This window comes from Opisthocomus hoazin, chromosome 3 (assembly GCF_030867145.1).
Source record: "Opisthocomus hoazin isolate bOpiHoa1 chromosome 3, bOpiHoa1.hap1, whole genome shotgun sequence".
In the NCBI taxonomy this organism is placed as follows: Eukaryota; Metazoa; Chordata; class Aves; order Opisthocomiformes; family Opisthocomidae; genus Opisthocomus; species Opisthocomus hoazin.
Window position 1 is genome coordinate 85,267,530 of NC_134416.1, and position 23,971 is coordinate 85,291,500.

At 43.5% G+C, this 23,971-nt stretch overlaps 2 protein-coding genes across 4 annotated transcripts in view; one reads left to right on the forward strand and one right to left on the reverse strand.

Annotated features, from left to right (window-relative positions):
- JARID2 (jumonji and AT-rich interaction domain containing 2) overlaps positions 1 to 11,287 on the forward strand; it is a 224,839-nt gene extending 213,552 nt beyond the window's left edge. For both annotated transcript variants that reach the window (XM_075416852.1, XM_075416853.1), the window contains 4 exons: positions 3,456 to 3,586; positions 5,661 to 5,844; positions 7,373 to 7,480; positions 9,377 to 11,287. In XM_075416852.1, coding sequence (XP_075272967.1) covers positions 3,456 to 3,586; positions 5,661 to 5,844; positions 7,373 to 7,480; positions 9,377 to 9,553 — 600 coding nt within the window. In that variant the 3' untranslated portion in view covers positions 9,554 to 11,287. The remainder of the gene's footprint in view (positions 1 to 3,455; positions 3,587 to 5,660; positions 5,845 to 7,372; positions 7,481 to 9,376) is intronic.
- Positions 11,288 to 11,997: 710 nt separating this feature from the next.
- The window catches only part of DTNBP1 (dystrobrevin binding protein 1), a 75,225-nt gene continuing 63,251 nt past the window's right edge, over positions 11,998 to 23,971 (reverse strand). For both annotated transcript variants that reach the window (XM_075416855.1, XM_075416856.1), the window contains exons 8-10: positions 18,450 to 18,605; positions 16,400 to 16,543; positions 11,998 to 12,894 (exon numbers count right to left, since the gene is read on the reverse strand). In XM_075416855.1, the coding sequence (XP_075272970.1) occupies positions 12,647 to 12,894; positions 16,400 to 16,543; positions 18,450 to 18,605 (548 nt within the window). In that variant the 3' untranslated portion in view covers positions 11,998 to 12,646. The remainder of the gene's footprint in view (positions 12,895 to 16,399; positions 16,544 to 18,449; positions 18,606 to 23,971) is intronic.

A 23,971-nucleotide genomic window follows, 5' to 3' on the forward strand; every position in this document is an offset into this window, starting at 1 on the left:
GTGATGCCAGAACTGAGATGGCTTCAGGGAGCCAGCCAGGAAATCCGCACGAGGAGAAGAAACTGTCGTGTTGCTTCTCGGCAGTGGTAGAGCCCAGTTCGAAACATCACTAGCAAACAGCTGCGCTGTGATGATAAGCGGAGATGAAGAACCTTGAAAGAGCAGTAAAACGCAAAATACCCACTACTGGGGTGTTTCATTTCAAAAGACAGCCTTGCATAAACCCAAGGAAGGTTGTTAAATTGAGAATGCAGAAAGAAGGGTTAAGTGTTCGCGTGCAGCATAGAAATTGTTTAAAGATGCTGTCTTGGAGGCTCACAACACATGTACAGTGGCTAGTGAAAATAAAATTTCAAAAGGCAAGCCCCCACTAAACTTGGCACGGCTAAACACCAGCAGAAAGGAATCTGTTTGAAATGAGACCGAAAAATCCCTTTTGTGTCCAGAAGGTGAAAATGCAAATAAAACAACCACTCTAGCAAGATGCATGTAAATACACACAAATGCAGACCAAAAAGAGGTTTCAAAGAACAGCTTGCTGAAGGCCAAAAGACAAAGTAAATGTAGAGAAGAATGAGACTGGGGCTATCAACATGGCTTTTGCAGCGAGGTCATGGCCTACAAGCCTGGAAACTTGCGGAATGATGTCTGGACAAAAGAGGTCCAGGTGGCAGAGTCGGTGAGCATTTCTGGAAGACGGTCGGTGAGGTTTCTCAGAAAAGGCTGTTAAAGAAATGAACCTTCCACAGGTTGAGGGGGGAAGTTCACCCACCAGATAACCAACTGATTTGAAGAGAAGCAGAGGATAGGAATGAATGGTCAGTTTTTATCATGGAGGGAGGTTTTTTTTCCGCATTATTCAGGAATTTGTACTAAGACCAGTACAGTTCAACGTATCCATAAATAACCTAGAAAGAGAAGTGAATAGCAAAACTAATCCTTTATGCCGAGGATATTAATGGTAATGACAGCAAAAATAAAAGCTATGAGGTGTTACAGAAAGATTTCATGATATTGAGTGATCTGAGCGAGAAAATGGTAGATGAACTTCAGTCTTGATAAATTTTAAATTTTAAAAAATAATTCTAATTTGACAGACACCGCGATGGGCTCCGAACGAGCCCTTGCTACTGAGAGAAGAGGTCTTTGGATTCCTATGGAGCTGCCAGCCAAGTGCTCTGGAGAGGTTTAATAAAAAAATTTTAAATGTGAGGAATTGCATGGAGAGAATAGACAGAACAGAGCAGAAGCATCTCCATGGCACTGTGTAGGCTCTTGGTGTGGCCATGGCTGAATACTTGTGCAATTCTGAGTCCCTAATTGCAAAAGGAATAGAGGAACTAGGAAAAGCGTGGCAGATACTGATGATTAAAGGTATGACTTAGCTTCTGCATTAAATATAAGAGGACTACTCGTCCTCTAAATTAATGACCAAGAGATGTATAGGATAGTAAGAACAGATCACAAGCAGCAGGGTGATGATAATTATGATATGAATGTTCGCAGACTTTCATAACATTGCAAGATGTGTCATTAAAAGAACTTGTTGGGCAACAGGTCAAAAGCAAACAAAAGTCTGTTTTAAAATACTTATATGTGTATTTCAGTACTGCGTGGAAGAGGAAAATGTACATGGATTCAGATAAATGCACAGATCCAGCGAGCTGCACCAAACACACACACAGACCTGTCCCGAGCTGCCAGCCAGCAGCAGCGTACCTTGCTTTTTCCTCCTGCCACCCGCTGTGGCCTTTTATCCTGGTTGCACGTGTTGCCGGTGTGGGCTTTTGGTCCGGCTTGGAGTGGCTGTTCTCATGCAGCCTCGGACAGTGTGCTCAGCAAATCTAACACGCAAAAAACTTCTAATGCTACTCCTCAAAGTACAGTTGTTCCCCCCACGCAGGGCCTAGCGGAGCAGATAGCTTCTGAGGAATGCTTTTCTTACCTGTGGACCCTTTTTTGAACGCTTTTTGGTCAACAAAGATTACTAATCCATTTTATGATGTTCTCACTTCAATGCATGAAATCTGTGCTACTAAAAGTGATGAATTTTATGATATATTGGTTCTGATAAATACCAAGAGTGTATAATTAGGGTTATAAAATAGTGTGGAAAAAAATTACGGTTAAAGATGAATCTTCAGTTTTGCTTGTGCCAAGTAGGTATTTGGTGGGCTTAACCCCTAAACAAAATGGCACTCTGACATTACACTCCGGTGTTGGCGTCATTTGAAAACTCTATTGACTCTATATAAAATAAAACATACCTCTTCAGAGACTGGAAAAACTGTAGACTTTTCCCAACTGCACAGTAAATTAAGGAATTTGCCTATATAAGAATTATTGCAAGAGTTTAAGATACCAAAATCACTCGGCTCGTATTGACAGGAATGAAAGAGGGAGCTTTAAAGGCTTATGCAGAGAGGAGCCAGTAACAGGTGAAACTGAGCAGCACTGAAACCCCCTCTTTTGCCCGTTGTCTCTTTTCCCTGACAGCTGCCTGTTTTGCTAGTTGTTGTCTTTTTGATGTTTTAAAAGCTGCAAAATAACAGAAGTCCTGGGCTTTCAGGCAGGTCAGAAGAATAGACCTTACTGGACAGCCGAGAGGGCAAGTAATACTGCATTCCTGAGCTGAAGTGATTGGGTTACTCATCTGGGCCTCCACAAGGAGAATGAATTTTTAGGGACAGAATTTTGAGGTGTTTGTTGGTTCCTCCACTTCAGTGAACTGCATGCCAATCTATGCCTGGGCATCCCTTTGATTTTTCTCATTTTCTTGACATGTCTCCCATCCTTGTCTTCTCTGATGAAGTTTAATTTTCTCTTCTGAAAAAAAGGGTGTACCTGAAATGTGGTGACACTGGAGTACTTCCATTTTGCTTCATTCTCTTTGCATACGCAGACTTTGCCTATCTTTTCTCTGCATTAAATTTCCCAGTGAAGCATATGAAGCTAGCATACAGATGGATTTCTTAGCATGTATGCCATCGTGCACTGCAGATACTTCTTTGCTGTCTACTGGTGACTTTCAAAGAAAACACCACCTTTGCTGTAAGAGGCAGCAAATCTTCCCTGGGAAGGCGGTTCCCCGTGACTGTCTGAGAGCCTGCGTTCCGTTTAGGTTTTCGCGTTTTGTTCTGTGGCATTGGTTCACCTAAAGCACGTGCAGAAAATCTTCTTTAATAGTTCTTTCATCAGTAAAAAGTGACCCAAATCAGCAAAGTGTTTGGGCATCTGACTTTCCACTGAAAGGACTGACTTGTAATTAGCATTTATTTCCATGTGAAGGTAGGTGCTGGATGTAAGTTAGGAACGTAAATGTTTTGTTTGATTCAGACTAGGGAAAGCTTTTACTTTTGGTTGTTTTAAGAGGCTACTTTTCGCTACAGTGAATTAATTCTTCATAACTTTTTATGTTCAAAGTTGCTTAACTAATTTGGCAATTTCTGTCCCAGGAAATGAAGAGACGACGTATAGCCAAACCATTTTCAATGGAAAAGTTGCTTTATCAGATTGCAACAGCAGAAGCTAAAAAGGAGAATGGACCGACTCTGAGTACGATATCGTCACTCCTTGGAGAGCTCAGGTAACGAATTGGGGGCGTGCTGTACCTGTTTTGTTTTCATTGACAGACTCCAGAGGTGGATGACGTAAGTAACCATTTCAGACGCATGCATTGCACCTACCTAACCAAGCAAAAGCCCAGCACGCATACGTGAAGACAGCCATGTGTGGAAGAAGCAGTTTCCTTGGCTGTAACTGATGTGAGAGTGCCGGTGGTTAGGATGTCTTACTCTAAGAATTCCCTACTTTGGGCACCGTCAAAGAATTAAAACTGCGGTTTGGCTTGGGTTTTTATTTTGTTGATTCTTGGTGCTGAGAGTCAAGATTTCCTGATGCGTTACGTGAACTACGTGGTGCTACAAGGCGGTTAAATACCTTTCTTCAATTTTTCAACCTCTTGGTATCAGTAGCTACTGTCAAATCCATGACTGTCATGGGTTTTGCACCAGGAACCCTTGTCTTCAGCATCAAGATTGTTATACTGCAGTACAGAAGGTACTTTGTATACAGAAAGTTGTCTTGATTTAAACCACTGAGTGAGCAGTTTATGCATGGGTGCTAATGCATCTTGCATTAGAACCGTCAATGTTTTAAAGAAAAAAAAACAAACCCTCACACTCCTTTTTCTCTCCAGTATTAAGGAAACATGTTTAGGGTTTCTCTTAAGATAGGTAAAAAAAGAAAATATAATATTGCCTGGCTTCCTGTGTAATGATCTTCTCTTTTGTTCCCTACCATGTAGTTCCTACCTATCTTTCAAGTTTGTGACAACTGATACTCGAGATGTCAAGAAAATTTTGATGAATGGAATCCGCAAACTGTATTTAACTAACTAGCATGTTCATTTGGAAAATTTCCAGTGACATATTGAAGGGGAAAACAGCCCATGTGTTGTTTTAATGTTCAGAAAGAAATACAGAGGTGTGCTGACTGCTTTACCTGCAGCTGGTTCGCCTGTGGGAATAACCACTTCCAAGTGCTTTTTGCTTTTTTTTTTTTCTTTTTTCCCCTTGAAGAGGAAAAGTCTGCAAGTGAGAAAGGTGAAACAGAAATGTTGGTGCTTGCTGTTAGACCACCACATCGACCTCTATCAGAGTGGTTCTCAAACTTGTTCCTATGCTTAGGTTGGAATTCTCTGGAGGATATCGGTCCTTCCTGTGGCTGCTTATGTAAAACAAAATCCCAGACAACAAAACAGGAAAAAAACCTAACCAAAGTGGAACACTGTACCATTTTTTTTTCCTTTGTTTTGTTTTGCTTGTTTGTTCTGTGTCTTCTGCTGCCTCCTCTCCTGATCTGCCTTGGTTGCTCAGTTTGCCCATGCCACTTGCTTAGCTTGGCTCTCCACCCATCTTCAGCTGTGTCTGGTGGTGAGCTTTTTTATTCTCTTCCATCTGCTCGGCTCACTCCACACTTGCTGTGTCTTCCACTCGGCTCCAACCCAACCTGCTTTCCTAATGCTGTGTAGTTCGGCATAGGAAGTATTGTCCACCTTGCGGACACCGTGGGTGAAGGGCGGCTGGAGGGCTTAGTCTTTACACTTAATTGACATCTCCTTCTTTTTCCCCTGGGTGTACAGCAAGACCTTCGTCTTTTGGCACAATCACTTGCCCTGCTCCCCTTTCCTGCCTGAAGCACCTCATGGCAGCAGGTCCTTGGTTCACCTCTGCCTCCTGAAGGTGGTTGTGTTACTCCTGACAGCAGCAGCTCCTCCTCCTCAAGGTGGCTTTTGGCAACTTCAGGAATGACAGTCAGTTAGCCACATCTCCCGACTTCTCCACATGGCCCTGAGCGCCCATCGACCTCCAGGAAGCACTCAGCAGTCCCCAGTTCTCTATGGAGCAGTTTGAGAACCACTGGCTTGATACAGTGCTCGCTGTTAAAACCCGGAGATAGCTTTTGCGATGAGGCAGCGTCTCCGTCTGTGCTGGCTGTCTCTCGCCATGCGTAGGGGACGGCACCAGCCTCCAACAACACTCAGGGCTTTGCTGTGGGCAGCTGAGGTTTCGGTGATGAGCGTGGTAAAAGGGTGATTGTACGTGGCTTTGTGGTGGGATGAGGCGATGCCGATGTCTGATTGCATCAAACATTCACAGGGACACGGAGCTGAGGCAGCGGCGGCAGCTTTACGAGGCAGGTCTCCATTCTTCAGCGCGCTATGGCAGCCACGACAGCAGCAGCACGGCGATGGATGGAAAGAAAAAGCCTCGAAAGTGGTTGCAGTTAGAAACATCAGAGAGGAGGTGTCAGATTTGTCAGCACCTGTGTTACCTGTCCATGGTGAGTAAAATCCTTCACCTCCGCGGGGGTACTGCCCGCCCTGCGCTAACGCTCTGTAATGGACTCTAAGCATTTGAGAGACCACACATGACCAGAGAGCCGTCTCACACAGCCCACGCAGGACGTGGAGAGGTTGATTTGGTTTGTGTCAGAACATTTATTGCCTTGGGCAGCGGTGACTGGAGACAACGGTTAGAGTCGGCTAGCTTCCCTCCCCCTGGAACGAAGGGATAAACTAGCCGCTCAGCCACTCTTGGACACCCACAAGCGTGTCTGCATAGCACTAGGAGTAACAAAGATACCTGCAGGTTGCCAGTACTACTGGGTCGTGGCAGAACGCTTCTCGGGGTGAGCCAGCAACTCAGTTGCGTGCCCCGTGTCTCGGGCATGCAAGTGCAGCCCGTGCTGCGACAGTTTCCCTTCAAGCCGAACTGCAGGGTAGATGTAGCCCATCTATCAAGCGGAGATGCTGTTTGCCAACCTGTCTGTTCCAAAATAGAAGTCAGGCCCGTAAACTTTCTCTCTTCCTAGGAGTAATTGCCTGCTGGCTTTTGAAGGTGTGCTAACCACTGTAGTGACACTTTCAGTTTTTTTGGTGTTTGCAGACACCCAGACAGCGATTTCATTAAAAGTACCAAAAGCCCGGCCCACAACCGTATGGTGCTACCTAATCCCAAGATCGGGTATTTAAATAAACATTAATGCAGTCCATCAGTCCACACTCAAGTCCTTTTTTCTGTCATCTTTCCGGGTTTTTGGTTATAAATGTTAGGGTTTTGATGGAAATACAATCTAACTGTTAAATGATGAGATGTAGCTGTTTCCTTCCCATGGATCGAATACGCTGAGTTTATACCGGTCTTTAGATCGCTGAGCAGCTAAAACGTTTAAGCAGGACTAGCCTGAAGTAACTTTAAAATGGGTTTGTTTAAAAAAGCCAACCAACCAAAACCTCTTAATTCTGGTCCGTTTGCTCTGGAGTAACTGTAACCAAAGGAAGGATTTTTTCCTTGTCACTCTTCACAGTAGTGAGCGACAAAAAGTCAACTTGGTTATCAGATTCCAAGCTGGAGGTGCAGGCTTGGCAGGTAGCCAGCTGAGCAAATGTGACCTCTGCTGAATGAGACAGGAGCTGAGGGATCCTGTGGCTTAAGCTTCTGGTTTTATCCTTATTTAATTTAATTCCATTTAAAGTAATGGAAAACGCCTGCTCTCAGGGTATCTCAGGCTACATATTAGATCCCAATAAAGCTTTATGCCTATATCATGGCCTTCATTACTGTTGGTGGTTTTCTAAAAATTTGTATGTATTTGCCAGCATTGGTACTCAAAAAGGGATATGTACTTTCTTCTTGCACATTCTGAATCATTTCACAATGTGTAATGCGTCTTGTTTAAGCCTTCTTCCACTAACATGTAGTAAAGTGCAGGTTTAATAATTCACACATAATTCAATACTCTGTGCATACCATGGCTACAGTTTGGAGCTCACTGCACTTTCCCCCCCACCCCCTGCTTTTTTACATAGGTTGTACAGGAAAATGAAAATGTTGTCTTCTGCTTGGAGTGTGCCCTGCGGCATGTGGAGAAACAGAAGTCTTGTCGGGGACTGAAAATGATGTACCGTTACGACGAGGTCTGTATGATGCAGCTTTGCGATGCTGGGGAGCTTTGATACTGAAAACTTGGGAGTCAGCTTTGCCTTTGCCCTACCGAGACCCCTTTGCTCTTTGGGGTTTTTCCGGTGTGGGAAGAAGGCGCTTTACTATGAGCTAAGGAAAAGAAATAGAGGGAAACACGACTGCAAAGACGAAACCTGAAGCATAAACTGCACGAATGTGTGTTACAGAACAGAGGAGCCATTTAATGCTTTGGGGTGTTGTAGAACATGAAGCTATGCCTTGACTGGTTCATTTCTGACTACTTCTGTGCTGTAGGGTAACTTCTCTCTGTTGGTAACTGAACGTTCACGCTGACTCACTCCAGTCCAGCCTGAACCTTCTGTCAGGCAAACTTTTAGAGTACTTGCAGATGAGAGGTCCAGTAATGGCTTCAAGCAGATGTGACGATGAATCATCACAGAACTCCAGCTGGTGGTTTAGGACGGTGCCTGGGTTCTGGTACAGCCAAGTGGTGCCGCTCTGCCTGCCGCCTTGGCTCCGTCGCTCCGTTGTGTGCGAGGGGATAAGGGGGGTGGGGGGGAGCATTTGGTGGTTAGCCAGAGCTGTGGGTAGTGAAGCAGTGGGACAAATTAGAGAATCAGCTCTTCAAGAGCAGGGCTGGTACAAGTAGCTTTTTGAGGCAGGCTTCTCAGCAGTTTCTGATGTATGCGCATAGAGGTATGGGGGGAAAGAAAACCCCAAAGGTCAAAGTAAGCCTGGGGCAGATCATGTCCTTGTGGCCTTGTTCATTTTCTGTTCTCGTGTCTGGTACTGTAGATAGAAACATGCACAACATAAGAAGGCCAGACAACAGTGAAGCCGCCTTTGTAATGCGATAAAACACCGAATGGTTTCAGGAAGTTATTCAGAAATTTTAATGTATTTCACTTATTCTTGAGACTATTCAGTCCCTTACATCCTGTATTTTTGCAGATCTGTTAATTCTGTTGAGGATTTCAAAGCCACCCTCTCCAAGAGCATCACATACAATAATTATTTTTGCCGGGTTTTATAATTACAAAGTAGCTATTTTAGGCTGCATTGGGAAAGGCAGGAAAACCTCTCCTTCAGTACCAGATTGGAGGATGATGATGGTTTTCTTCAAATGTAAAAAAACTGTCACAAAGTTTCTACATTTCTGAAAGATACTAGCGGTGTGCCTGGTTATTATTACAGAATTTTTTCTGAGGGCTGTGAATGGGGAAAGAGATAACCTGCATGTCAAACACCAGTTGCTAAATCTATTTTTAACTCTGGGGTAGTCTTCACTGGACCCGCAGCCCTTTTCCTGCGCAGCAGCAGGCCGGCTTTCTCTGCGCGTGGGCTCAGAGCACCTGGACACCCAGAGCTCCTAAAAAGCATTAAATGACAGTAGCATCCCGCAACCAATGGCAACGATGTCACGAGGAAAAAGTGGAATCTTTTGGTTGAATCTCACAGAAATCTTTAGTAAATTGTAAGCTGTGTTACTGTAGATTTGAGTTTATGGCATTTATAACTTTGTTCAGCAGCGGGTTTTAAATTGTATCTGAAGAACATTTCGACCCCAGTACTGTAACCTTGCAGCCCAGCTGCTTTATTCTTGCTTAGTGGCCAGAGCTGAAGACCTTTCTGGTTCTGCTGATGAGTAAATTACTAACTTTTAAGCTTCAGCAAGGGCAGTATTTGTACTACTACACAGTACCCTTTACAAAACTCTTGGTTGTGAATAAGCAGCCCAGCTTCCGCATGTTTTGTGAATAGATGGATTTCTCCCCCCCCTCACCCCTCAGTTAAGTGCTTTCAGTCAGAAAGGCAGCGCTACGTCTCTGAAGCGACGGGAGAAAGAGCAGATGCTAACTTGCGTTTTGTTTTTCCCACTTCCTGAACAGGAACAAATAATCAGTCTAGTCAATCAGATCTGTGGAAAAGTATCTGGTAAAAACGGCAGCATTGAGAACTGTATCAGCAAGCCTACACCAAAAAGAGGACCTCGTAAGAGAGCGACAGTTGACGTGCCATCATCTAGGCTTTCATCCTCCAGTTCATCCAAAAGTGCTTCAAGTTAATCCTGAAGATGCCAACACTCTCATTTTGTCAATTTATATATATTTTTTGTAATTATTATACCATAGTTTGGAGTACTTGCTGTAGAATACAAGCTGTCTTTGCACTAGCTCTAAAGAAGATTTTCTTCTGGTTTTAGAGAACTAATTTTGTTTTAGCATTAAACTGTTGAATTTTTTTTTTTTTGTACTTAGAATAGATAGATACAGCAGTCTGATTTTTTTAAACTGCCGTATGTTCACTGTTTTAAAACCGGCAAGGGGCTGATAAAATATTAATTTGTACTGTCCCTATGGCTGAAAAAATAAAAAGCCTTTTTGGTAACTGAAAAAAGGCTTTTAACCCATTTTTTGAATAGGTTAAAGTTTGATGTGTTTTATAATTTGTTCTCCAGTCACATGAGCAGATTTTTCTAGAGAGAAAAGGGATAGGAGACAAAAAACTTGAAAGAAATTGCTTTACTTTGGCTGTCTTTTATTCTGTCACGGCAAGATGAGTTTTGTAATTTTTTAAATTGGAGAATACACACTTTCTTTGGGAGGTTATGGCAGCTGAAGATGGACTTTGTTTCCTAACTGTAGGCAAAAGGAGGAGATTTGGAGTATGTTCTCTTTTACCAGCACATCACTATGCATCTGTTTGGAGGGGGAAAAATAAAAATTAAAAAAAAAAAAAAAAAAAAAAAGGAGGAAAAAAGACTGCCTGCCTTGAGGAGTCACACGAGGGAAAACTGTGCCTGATTTCATTAGGAAATCCATTCTGTTATTTTTTGGTGCTGTTGGCTACTTTATCAGAAACCCTTCAATAGCATCCTTTAAAAAAAAAAAAAAAGAAAAAAGTGATTGAAGCCATAAGTGCTTCTTTTGTCATAGACGTGCAATCTTTCTAACATTCCATTTCCATTCCACTGCTGTTTTTCACACCTTCACACAGTCGAGCATTAATTTTTCTTTTGAATTTGTTTCATTATATGGTCACATTTAGAGCCACTAGCAGGTCTGCGTATTTCTTTTGAATGTGAAAATGCATTTGCTTTCATCTTGTCTAGTTTTTCTCTTCATGTTGTAACAAAAAAAAAAAAATCACACCTTTTGTACATATGCCTGTAAATTTTTTTAAATACTTGAGCCTTTTCTTGGGGTGGGGGGAGGGATGGCAAAGAGACAAGATGAAGAAAAGCCTTACGTTTCACTTTCTTCATCGGTTGGATTGGATGCTTACAGGGTTTTTCTTGTAACATTTATAAGTGCTGCTTACATCACTGAACAACAACAAAAAATAATAATGGAGTAGCTGTTGCCCTTTTCTGGTTGTGTGTACAGTATGTGTGGAATAAAAAAGGGAAAATGTTTTCACAAACTGTTTTGTTTCGTAATTGAATTCAACAATACCGTAGCTACCCATATTGCACTGAGCTTGCCAGTGGTGACTGTCAGGAAAGTCCTATAATACAATTTGTTGGTTGTTGTTGCAGAAGACTGAACTGTTTTGGAATATTTAACAATAACATAAACAGAGTCAAGTGTTTTCAAATGTGGTTGTCTGGTTTTTATGGCCTTGCTGTGTACTTTTCCCTCTTGACAGTAAACTTCTGACTATGGCTTACAGTTTGACATTTAATTTATTAGCGCTGCTCTGCTCTCTTTCCTTGTAAGGAAAGACTTCATGTTGTTTATTGCCAGTTTTTTGTTTACTTTCCAGGTTTGTACTACGAGGTTTAATAAAAAAAAACAAAACTTTTTTGGACATTTTGTCTGTCTTCTGGAAAGTGAGTAAAGTAAGCTCCTTCGAGGAAAACTTCTTTCAGCAGATGCCTTGTTAAACAGTAAATATCTGACTGGACGTAGTGAGCTTCCTGGTGTTCGCTGCCCAGAGAGGGGTCAGGAAAGGCTCTGCCAGGTGCGAGGAGACAGAGCCCCTGAGGGACACCAGCCCCTTCCCAGCTGGCGAGCAGCAGGAGATGCCGCCTTGCCAACCGCTCGCTTCACTGGGCCGGGATCCACATCACGGCTCAGCCCTCTACTTACGCTGCCTCTGGTTACACTCCTTCCCACCGTGCGTGATGAGCCGGAGCCAGGAGCCTTCTCAAAGGGGAGCAGATCCCTGCAAACAGAGTGTGAGACTCGACAAGAAACAGGTGTTAGACATGGTCAGACCTCAAGCTTCAAGACAAAAAAGACTGCAGCAAAAACCAGCAGTAAGATGATGATGGCGACTGTAGGCCCTAAGGTTTATAAAATGTACGCGCTTAATTTATAATTCATTCCTGTTTATTTCCCTTAGATTGCTGGCTTGCAGCAGTGTAGTCAAACAGATGCTACCATGGAAAAGTAAATTACATTAGTGCTCCTTATAAAGAACCTTTTTTGGTTTTTTTCCCCCTGAATTAGTCTCCTCTGTTCCCTATCATGGATAACGTATTTGGGTAATCAAGTAAAAGACATGGTTGGGATGATAGAAATACTTTATTTTATCTCAAAGGAGGAGTAGGTTTTTACAACGCTAAAGATAATCTGCTCCAGGAGGAGGGTAACATTTCAGTGTGCATCTCTCCTCCTTTTCCATTTCTTTTTTCCTTAACACCTATGATAACTAAGTTGCTCCTGAATAAGAAGGGTGAGAGAGTAGAGGCTGCTGCATTAGTAGACAAAGGCAGTAGGCAGACAGTAGGTAGTCAAGAGTAGAAAATAACTTTTCATTTTGGTTTGGATCCTAAATCTTCAGTTGCAGCAGGTGAAAACATGCAAGGAACAATTTGGGTTCAGTGTTACACACCAAGGGTTTCCGATCAGCCATTTAAAGGGTAGTGGTCAGAGTAACTTGTGCCTTTCCCCTTTAATTCTCTTATACATAGTATATACAACAGTTCTACTGCTCCCCGGAGCCCCGAGACTGCTGCTAAAGTGTGTGTGCTTGAGGCTTTTTTTTGTTTTAAAAACCAACCTCCACGCAACTGGCAATTTTGTAAAAAGGCGGTAGGACTAAGTAAAAACGTCTGGCTGTTACGCTTGGGTAGCAAATCATTACACAGGCAAGCTCTTCATTCACTTGTTCACTCATTCCAAAGTCATTCTTAAAGGATATGGTTTTGAGATTCAAATAGTTTGAGAGTCACTTTCATCGCTAACATCCGAAGCGCCCTTTCTTTCAGCTACGGCAGCGAGCGCGGTGTCCACTTGCACCTCCTCTTCGTCGGACTGAATGACCGGGGACTCCCCTTCGCTCGCGTCCTGGCTGGCAGAATCGGTGCAGGTCGACGACAGCGAGGACAGTTTCTGCCGTAATTCAGACTGGCTCGGCACCTGAAGGCTTATCTCAGTCACGTAGGTGTCGGAGTCGGGCCCTTGTAGTTGGAGAAAGAGCGACAAGAAGAATCAAGCTGTGGCTCAGCAGGTGAACAGAGAAATCAGTGTATTTAGTAACCGAGCTCAGCGCTGGTTCACGAGTGGCGTTCAGGCTCTTCTGCTGCTTTTGCCAAACACCACTAAACCAACCCTCCCGAACCACAAAGCTGTCTTTTGGCTTTTCGGAAGTTGGTCTCAAATACAAGCCCCAGGCTGGTTTTAATCTGTTCCTGATGGCATGGCTGTCTCTTGCTCATTCTAGTATTGCTAACAGTTGAGATCAAATAAGGTAAGATGTCAGGACTTAATACTCCTGCTTTAAAATCAAACAGAAAATCGAACTACTGCAAGCATCCAGTTTGCCTGTTGGCTGAGACCACTTAATCCTCCTGACTCTGATAAAGTGCATTCAGACCTCAGCATCTGCCGAGAGTCATCACCACCAACAGGAAAACCCTCCAGACAAACTGTCCAACAGAATGACACGAATGAACCTGGGTGAAGTTAACAACAACAACAAAAAAAACCAAACTGGGAGATAGGCAGTAATGGTCTCCAGTTTTGACTAAAAATCAAGATGCAGAAGCAAAACAAATTCTTGTGCACAGCATGAAGTAATTCCTCTGGTAAAGCTGTATCCTAGCTCAAGTTCACAGGAATGGGATTTTAAGACGCTGCTTCCTCTATGCAAAAAAGACTTCTTCTAAGCAAGTTCAGTGTAACTGAAGTGTTTGCTTGCAGCTTGAGGCTTCAGATTTCAAAATTACCTTAGATCCTCTTCTTCGGACACTTCCTGGCAGTAAATAAGAAGGAAAAATAGGGAAACACCTAAACAACCCTGCTACGTGATCCACCAAATAAAGCGCTTTTTTCCTTCCCTCCTGTACCTACCCAAGGGCTTTCCCATAGGCAGGGCACCCAGCTTCAGCACTGAGCAACCTCAGTGAGAAAATACTCTTAAAAATGCTGTGGGATTAATATAGAAAAAGGTTTCAAGAGCATCAGATGGAAATGAGCTGATCACTACACCCTAGCCCTGCTCAGGCTGTTTGCGGAGCAGTTCACACTACATTTGCCTTATGACAGGTCCCCATTGCCTTACCAAGTACCCCAGTTAAATCACGACAAGAAAGCAGTTTTGACGGCAGCTGGAGGCAACAGAAGCTTGTTGTACTGGACACTGCAGGGTGCACCAGCTGTTGCTCAGGCACATTTCTTGCCCTAACTAGCTGTCAACCTTCAGTTCTGGACCTAAGCTGGGACAGCAAGCAGCCCTGTACGTGGCGTCACTGTTTTAGCCTCTCTGGGACTTGGGAACTCCCTGGGAAACGTGCCCTCAGAGGTCTCCAGTTGAAACACAAGCTGATCAACGTCCGGGACAACTCTTGAAAGCCGAACGGCCTGCCTGGACTGGAAACACGCGGCCACTCCCGCCGCCTGTGCCAGTCAGAGCTGACGGTCCAGCAGGTCTGCTGCCTTGCTCCGCAGGTGGCACATCCGTCTACCCCGAGCGCAAGCGCTACGGGAAGGACGTTTCTAAAGACACCTGGCTCTGTGCTGTGCACACCTGCACGCATTAGATTAATCTGCACAACACACCCATGAGACGAGCTGTCTGCAGTGTCAGAGGCAAGTGAATTTTTCGGTTCAATTTACCAACAACCATGAAGTGTTGCAAACCCAGTGCCCACAAGCTGGCAATGTTTTATAGCAAGACAAATTTGAAAACGTTTTCATGCCTTGAGCCGATTTCCATTTTTACCAGTTACAAAAATAACTTACCTGCATTCCGTGGTGTTCAGCAAAACTGCGAAACAAGCCATGCCCTGACCAACCCAGTTCTCCACTGACAGCAAAATAAAGAGCTATCTTAACGCCATTTCACTTCCTGAGACTGAAGACTACCGTATATTTGGCTTGATACTAGGGTGGCAAGGTCCTTAAAGCAAACACAAAAATACCTTCCAGGTCAGAGGGAGACGAATCCTCTGGAACCACACCAGTAAGATTCACCAGACCGTTAGGCTGCAGTAGCAGTAACTGTAGTGTAGGATGCCTTGCTGCAAGCCTATCCAACCTCTGCATTAACGTTACAGCACTGGTACATTGTAGTACAGTGTACGTGCATAAATATAATAAATACATATACACTATCTATACATCCACACCATAATACTTGCAGTACAGCACAAAACAAATGATAGAGTTCTTTCAAAGGCTAGTAAGTTTTACATCTGTGTAGGAAAAAACCACCACACCTCGTAGTTTCTACACTTTCTTAGATGATCCAGTTACACTGTTTGTTGCTAAGACATAGAGCTTCTTGGTCCAACATCTGCCAAAGACCCAGCAAGGGGAAAACAGTCCTAGATTCTGCAATTATCTGCATGCTCAAACAATGATCAATGTTAATAACGCATGAATTGGATGCCTACCCAAACCCAGCCTTCTGAATTTAGTTTTTGCAATAAAACACAAAGACCTTTAGTAGACAAGTGTGCCCTGGCTACTTACTGTAAGCTTTTCATGTTCACAGCAGGTAATAATCACCTTTCCACAGAGAGAAGAAAATTACCCCAGGATATTATTAACATTTTTCTTTACACATCCTAAAATACAGGATAGGGATTTAAAGTATACTTTTCTTCACTGTAAGTACTTCTATAAAAATATTTCAACCTGTATTTTCAAAAGAAATAAAAGTACATTCAAAGAAGCTTCATCATCTCCCCCAAGAAAACTCATCTTGTCTCTTCTGGGAAAAGGCATTTTAGTACTGAAGTTTTTAATTAAGAAAACACACTTCCCTGGTGGATAAAGTATCCAGTATTACTAATTCCCTGCTTTACACAGATCGCTCATCGTGCTGCAGCTTGCAAAACATAAATCTGGTTTTGTTCATCAGAGCACACAAAATTTTGGATTAAGATTATAATTTAATCCAATTTAACTAACATGATGAGCAGTAAGAAGGCTACATGAAAGAGCTGCAGCATCAGAAACACTATTCAGAAGCTTCCAGAACATTGTGATGTTTTATACAGATGAACTGCTGGGTTGAACCACGTCTCTTGAATATCTCTCACTGAAGATCTTACACTATACAACTGGTATGGATTTTCTTCAAAATGCCAAAATTCTGGACAAATTCTAAGAAAGCAGTCCTAAAAATAAAAACCTAATTACCGCAGACTTTCTGTTGTATTGAGAAAAACGCATCTTAAAAGCAGTATGTAACGCATCACCTATGCACACCGTGACAAATATAACATGAAGCTGTAGTAACCAGGTGAAAACAGAGACAGCCCAGAAACACCGAGTAGTTTTGCATCAAGCTCTCTCGTACTGCAGCTAAACGTTAATGTTTTGAAAACCACTAATGAAAAATATTCAATCTACATAAAGTGTAACGTTTGAGGAGAAAACATCATCCATTACAAATTAGAGCAATTCCAGTGATTTATCACTTGGTCTCTAAGTATGCTGTCATTACTAGCATCATACCCAGCATGGGAGAAAGCACATTATTGTCTTCGCCTCCTGAGTTTAAAAAGACATCAAGTGCTTCTTGGTCAGACATGTCCATTAGGTCCATCTGCTCCAGCATGTCCACGTTCACCTCCATGGAAGACATACTTCCAATCGGTTCTGCAGTAAAAACAGCGCAATGAGCAAACTGGCAGTCGGCTACGTGATGTTACGTCCTAGAAAGGCTTCAACAGCTGCTATAATCGTATGCATTAGTAACAATTAAACTAGATCGGGAAGGAGCACACGCACAGGAGCTGCTCAGCAACAATCTCAGCCCAAATCCAAGAGCACTCCGTGCAATCTTTGCTATGAAACTAATGCCCATTACTGTTTTTGTACAACAAAACATTTTTAGAAACAGTATTTATGGCAATGGCATTGTCAGAAATACACTAGGATGGGGCTCAGGGGCAAAGGCTGGAACTTTCCATTTTGGAACACTCCTTTCCAATCCTCTCAACTAAAAGTCTTTTTAGAGAAAAACACATTTAAGCACACAATCACTAAATGTCAATACACAAGGGATGTGGAAATTCAGAAATAAGGATTGTTAATAGAGAGCAGACATTCTTCCTCCTTGTTCAGTCAGTCTAATAAAGAACAGTGGTATGTAAAACCTAGGCTGATGACCAATACCTTCTCTCAGCATGGGGACTTCATATTATTAATTACTCAAGCAAATTACTTCTTATTGACAATATAATACTGACAATTCGCAAGGGAATTAAATACTTGGCTAAGCATCTTCTTCCCTGCACAATAAAACATGCAAACACAGAACAAGTAAGTTCAGGGGTACTGAGATTTAAGTCCAGTTGCTGTATATGTAACATCAAATACTGCAACGAACAGTTTAATGGTTTATCTAAATTTAACAACTATACTATTAAAAGCCTTCGTATGTGCACTGAGATGAAATCCTGTGATTTTCCTGGGGTTTTTTCCAAATTTACTACAGCTGTGTAGTTTTACACGTACTGCAGGATGAAACCTTTCATTAAAACAGTTTCTTTGGTATACATGGCTTCTGCATTATACTGCAAAGCTGAAGTTCGGGAAGTCAGGCACCCTTTAACAGAGCCGTCTGGCCAGTACCAGCCAGTGACAATGTCCACTTTTAGTGGACTCTGTATGTAGAGAAAGCAGGAAGACCCAAACTCAGTTCCTGGCTAGACTGAAGGAATTCAGACTTACATATCCTGCTTCTCCGAAGACTGTCCTAGCAACCCATCTAGAGCATCTTGCAGATGAGCGTTCATAGCGCTTACGCAGAGAAATGGAAATCTTGGATTGCACTCCCCACTCCTACATTAGAGCGACACAGAGCAGGTCTTGGAGCGGGTACAGAATCTCTGCATTTTTTCCTGCCACACAAGTGACGTAATCTCCCACTTGCTTTCTTTCTGGCCCTGCAATCCCTGCATTTTGGCCCAACAGATGGGTACCTCCCACAAAGAAGAGTCTGTAGTTTATGGCATTCCTGTGCTTTAACCAGTCAGGAGACGCCAGACTTGAGTCATCTCAAAATAATGAGAGATCTTAATCTGATCTCCCATGTCCTAATCACGTACTCTGTATGTTACACAGACATAGCTACTGCCTGGAACTGCTCTGAAATACAACACCGAGCTCTCCACTGCACTTGTAACATTTTTCTGAGACACCTCCTGCCAGGTGCCAGTCCCAGGCTCTGGAATTCCAGTGGACAGAAGCACAAGCAGCCACCTCCATCCCTATCTCTAGAGGTATGGATGCCCTCTTCAGCCACAGAGAAGAGGGCTGTTCCTGACGTACTTCCATGCTTTGCATTTCCTCAGACAACCGAGCAGAGGGGCTGACTGGTTTTCTAAGGTGCCTAGTTCCCCTGCAGGCCAAAAATTGTTTAAAGAGCTTACAAAAAGTTTCAGTTCAACCAAGTAAGGCTTCATCTGTAAGCATTAAAACCGCTGCTGACTCTGACCCCTCAACAATATTCTCCAAGCTGTGAGTTTGTGGATTACACAGAAGGTATCGGAAGACTTGCCTCGCCTCTCTGCTATCTGCAAGTATCCTGTAGACAGGTATTGCTCCATGTCCTGCTGGAAGGCTTCTTCAAAGAACTTCTGACGCTCCTTTAGCTTCATCTGCTGGGTGTGCTCCATATCCAAAACCTTCTGTGCATGTTCAGCATCTAGTTCAGCTGAGTGTAAAACAAACAAACAAATAAAACATTGCATGTATATCCCCCTGACTCCCAGAATTTAAAAGCTACTGAACCAGTTCGATACTGACAGACTGTTACTCCAGACTGTTATAAAAGGCGGCTTCTGTGCTTTGTAACTGTATTTTAAAACTGACAGGAAAAGAATACTATATTAAGCAGCATAACCTTCACGTAACTGCGATGTCATAACTATTTATCTTGAGGCAAGATGCCGGTTTCTGGAACTGTACACACAGCAACACCTGAAAGCACTCTCCATCAATAACTGGGATTTGAGAGTTCTGCCAAAAAAAGCAATCAGATAATGATGCTTCTGCTATCATACGTACCTCATACACACAAAAGTAACGCTTTTAATTCGAATGTTGCAGCACATTTCCAGCACAATACAAATGGAAAGATGTAGGCATGCTTACATGTACATGCATACAAATGTGCATACATACACGTGTGTGCCTGCACACACGTGTGAGATTCTGGTTTTGTCAGCCTCCAGACAGACTGGAACAACCCTCTGAAGACCATCCTACGTGTAGTGCAGGCACGGATCCACAGCAGCTGTGAAGGCAGCCCCAGTCAACCGGAGGTAGGCAGGCAGCACTGGTTTCAGTGGCACCACCACATGGTCACTGATCTCAATACAGAGGGTCTTCTCTGCACACAGCAGCGAAGAATGGGCCAGGAGATGATGATGGTACCGACACCAAAACAAAGCAGAGCCAGCTGCCATGAATTACTAACACAACACCAAGCAGGAAGGGTCAGCTTCTATACCTTGTACGGACATACAGTGACAACCGAATTTGCTGATACACATCTACGCTGCGTCTCTAGAACTTCCCCTTCCTCCCACAGTGAAAGAAGTATCAGCCTGAAAATCACTAGAGCTACTCCTGCCCTCCTGGTCTGCTCTACAGGAGTCACGGACTGGCCAGAGGATGTACAAACAAAAGAACCGTGCTACTTAGTGAAGAATAAAGTCTTCTAGAATAAAAAGATGTGGTAGCTATTGAAGTACTGACTCTAGGCCAGACCACTATCAGAACACGTTTTAGAAAAAAAATGCTTTTTAGGAGGAATATATAAACTGGAACTCTTCCCCCCAGAGTTCTCTGTTCATTTTTCTAAACCAGTCTCATAAGCGCTCTGCTTACAATAAAAAAAAAGAATTTGCTAGCTGAACTGTTGATGGAAAGGATGAGGGCAGCAAGAAGAGCTGCTGGTCTGGGCTGTTCCGCCCGTTAGGGGAAGCTCCACCAAATACTGCTGGGTAAAAAATGTCCAAGCTTTCACATACCAGACAGACCCAGCTAGAATATGGCATCCCTACAGGTAAATGCTGCAAGGGCATAAGGTTTTCTAGGACCAGCATCATGTCAGTCTTCCAGGGAAAATGTTACGTTAATGATATTTTACAATAAGGAAATTAATTAAAAGCATTTACCATGATAAAGATTATTATCCAAATGCAGAACGTGTTTTATTAAACCAGGCAAAATCATGAGAGAGCAGTAATTCACTCTGTTGCCTGCATCAAGGTCACAGATCATATACAGAAGCAACTGAGCTGTGACAGCTGCCAAAAGGAGCCATAAAACTTGACTGACACACCAAATATCCATTAAAATATCAGTAAATAAGCCAAAATCTTTTTCTTAAAGCAATTTTCGGAGGGAAAACATCAGCACATAATAAGGAAAGCATTTTCCTTTAAGTCAACATGTCTTTATTATCAATTACACTGGGGTGTATGATGACTCTGTGTTCCTTGGAGCAACTCCTTTACTACAGACCTGAACGACAAGCAATTATTAATGACATTATGTATGATGCAGAAATGCAATTCAATTGTAATAATGAAAGCCAGCGGCTCTCACTGACAACAGAAATTTCCTGTCTTTCTCGTAACATATTCTGACAGTTTTGCACTCTATATTGGTACTTTAGGATATTTTCAGCCCCAGAACAGAGACAATATCCAAACAACTATGAGGCTGGTACAACTTCTTTCTTAGCACTGCCCCTCTGTTTTTTCCATTTTGCCTAAGATGTCCTGGGAACTATCGAAATTGTCCCTGGCCCACGCTAAATGGTCACAGCTGCCTGCTGTGCTGACGTGTTCCGAAGAAACTCAAACTACACTAGCTGAAGAGTTGTCAGAGGCTTGCTCTCCAAAGGCAGTTGTAGAGAGTTCACATCAAGCACTTTGCTGCACGATTTCACGCTCTGCCAGGTGTAATAAAAGTTGCTTGGCTAAGCAAAACCAAACTGCTACATGTGGGGTTTCTGTTTGTTGTCAGAAATGCTAAGGATGGCTAGATGAAGCTAACAGTCAAACATGAAACCACTGACAATGGGTGCATCGTTTCTTTTACAAAGCTATTCAGAATTACATTTTCCATTATCCGAGTGTAGTTTTACATGCTTATAAAACACTGAATTGAGCCAGCACCAAAGGAGTTCCCAGACAGACAAAAGCATCATCCGTATACCATCACACACTGCTCATGCCCACAAATGAATTATTCCCAGGATGCAAACTGAGACCCGACACACTTAAAACACACTCACATTTTTCCTCTCACCATAAAATTGTACCTTTGAATTTTGTACATAAAATTTTGTACACAAAATTGTACCTTTGAATTAGCAGCCGCACCTGTTTATCAATCACACTGCTGTGCACAGAAAAAATATCCAGACAGAGAGACTACACAGAAAATGCTAATTCACAGTTAGATGCAGACTTACAGGAGTTGCCATGATAACCCAAATGAAAGGCAACTTCAGCTCTATCAGCTATGAATGACTTTCAAGAGAACACAACTAAAAGGAGGCAAAATGCTTCTCAAAAATCGAAAAGTGAAGTGCTGTACACTCCAGCATGGAGTAAAGTGGATACTCCAGAGCAGCCTTCTGCACCGTGGCCAGGAAGGGCCCTGCGGCCGAGCCACGGCTCGCCGCCCTCGCACCCCGGTGCAGCCGGGAGCCTTTCTCCTCTGCAGCCCCAGCAAAGAGGCAGCACCCATCCACGACATTTCCACTTGCCACAGCATGGCCTCATCTCCTCCAACACTGCTGAACAACGCGCTCTCCCTGGCCCTGCCCTTGCCACACCGGTGCTGGAGTCTGGAGGTCTCTCCTTCCCTGGAACCAGTCACCCCAGCCTGCAGCAGCCCGGCGGGGATGCTACGCTGCCCTTGCCTCCGCTAGCCAGGCGGGGATGTACCAGAAGCTTCAGGGGATGACCCTACTTCTCCGAACACCTCAGCAGGAGAAAAAGCTGCAGTCATCATCTGCTTCTGCCCCTGTGGATCCTGCCTGTGTCAGCTAACGGGACCTGCACAGCTGTACCAGCTAGTTCCAGCCATTAAATGACTGCCCTGTGCTCTTAAAGGTCAATGGAAAAAGACAAAAAAAAAAGAAAAAAAATTAAAAATCAGTGCCCAGAATCTAGTCCTTAATGCACTGAATTTCCCTGTAGGTGTTCCCCCCACTCAGCCTTTTTTCTGGGGAAAAAAAAATCACCATATAGCTGTGCAAATAGGCCAAAGACTTAGAAATCAGGACAAGACTAAGAGTACAGTATTATTATTTGGTACAGCATCCATGTTTTCACATCTCAGTTTACATTTCTGGTCGTCTTCTGCAGCCAGAAGCTGTGCTAACCAGACACTATTCCTATTACAAGATTAAATTCTTAAAGCCCAGACCTCAAGACAGATTATTTCTTAATGACTTTATAAAACATTTTTATTTACAAATGAACTGGGAAAACCTCCCCCACTGTATCTTAAGTGTTTGCACAAGACACTAGAAGAATCCCAATCCCAAAGGAACAAATCACAAGAGCCTGTAACCCTGTACCTCAAGTGTTAAGGATATCATTCACAACCCTGACTGACACTTCCTACAAATTAAAATACTGCCGCAGTAGCTGAAGTTTCTACCTAACCAACACGCTAAGCGACCATTTTATACTTTAATCTAAAACATTTTCTAGTTATGCACAACAGATTTCCTAAATAAGTACGGCTACAAATAAAATAAATTAGAAGAATGACTAAAAACTGAAACTGAAAACACCGGTTATTTAGATTGCTAACACATTCCTTTAGACCTAACGTGACAGATGTCAAGTTGTCCAGATGGACGGCTTTGTGGTGCTTTCATACTGTTATACAACCAGTCTACTTTCCTTCCATTAATTTATTCTGTTACTTTATAGCTCTCACATGAACTAGAACCCATAAATGTTCTGAAGAGGGAAAGACACAGAGTAACGCAAAAACTGGAGCTTAGACTCAATGCCCTTTTCCCGCCGTCCATAACTGATCTTTGCAGACTCATTCAACCAGACTGCGAAATGTACACAAGTCTTCTTCGCAGGGATTTTTCTCTCACTAGAGATCTCAAAGTCTCAAGCAGCCCTCCACTGAACTCACGCCAGGTTTTTGATGTTCCTCCTGCGCTGGGGGGCCCAAAACTGGATGCCGCATCTAAACGTGGTCTAAGGGTCACTGAGCAGGGGAGGACAATCCCTGCCCTCGATCTCCGGCCGCGTTCCTGTCGGTACAGCCCGGGATGAGGTGGGATCCCCTGCTGCCAGGCGTGCTGCTGGCTCCTGCCCTGCTCGCTGCCCACCGCATCCCCGGGGCCCTTCCGCAGAGCTGCTCCCCACCAGCCAGTCCCGCTGCAGGGCTTTGCAGCCATACCTGCTGAACTTCACCATTTCCCCGCCATCCCACTCCTCCAGCCCCTCCAGGTCCCTCTGGACGGCAGCCCTGCCCTCGTCGTACCAACCGATGCCCCCCAGTCTGGTGTCATCTGCAAGCTTGAGGAGCGTGTCCTCCACCACCTCCTCCAGGAAGGACCGGTATGCCACTTGCCGCCAGCCTCCCGGCAGAGCACAGCCCACCAACCGCTGCCCTCCCACCCAACCAGCTACTGGTCCATCTGGTTGCCCATCCATCCAGACTGTAACAACGTCATTCGGCAACAAACCTCCTGCATGAGACTGTCAAAGCCTGTTAGTAAGCTGGCTATTCGCTAAATAACTGAAAGCCCTCAAAAATCAGAATGGTAAAAACATAAAAACAGACAACAGAAGACAGACAGCCAGCCAAGTAATCTTCCAAGTGCATTATAACTTAGTAATTTATACTTGCAACTGCCTCATTATATACCCTTCTAAGTAAAAATATCAAAGCAAGACAAGATGCCGGGGAGCACTTTGAGGAATGCAGTTTTTTTCAAAAATGTTTAAATTATTCTTGGCATAATTTAGAATACACTTTGATAATACGAGGAGGAAGCTCAGAGCACTCTTGCACTATGGTTCG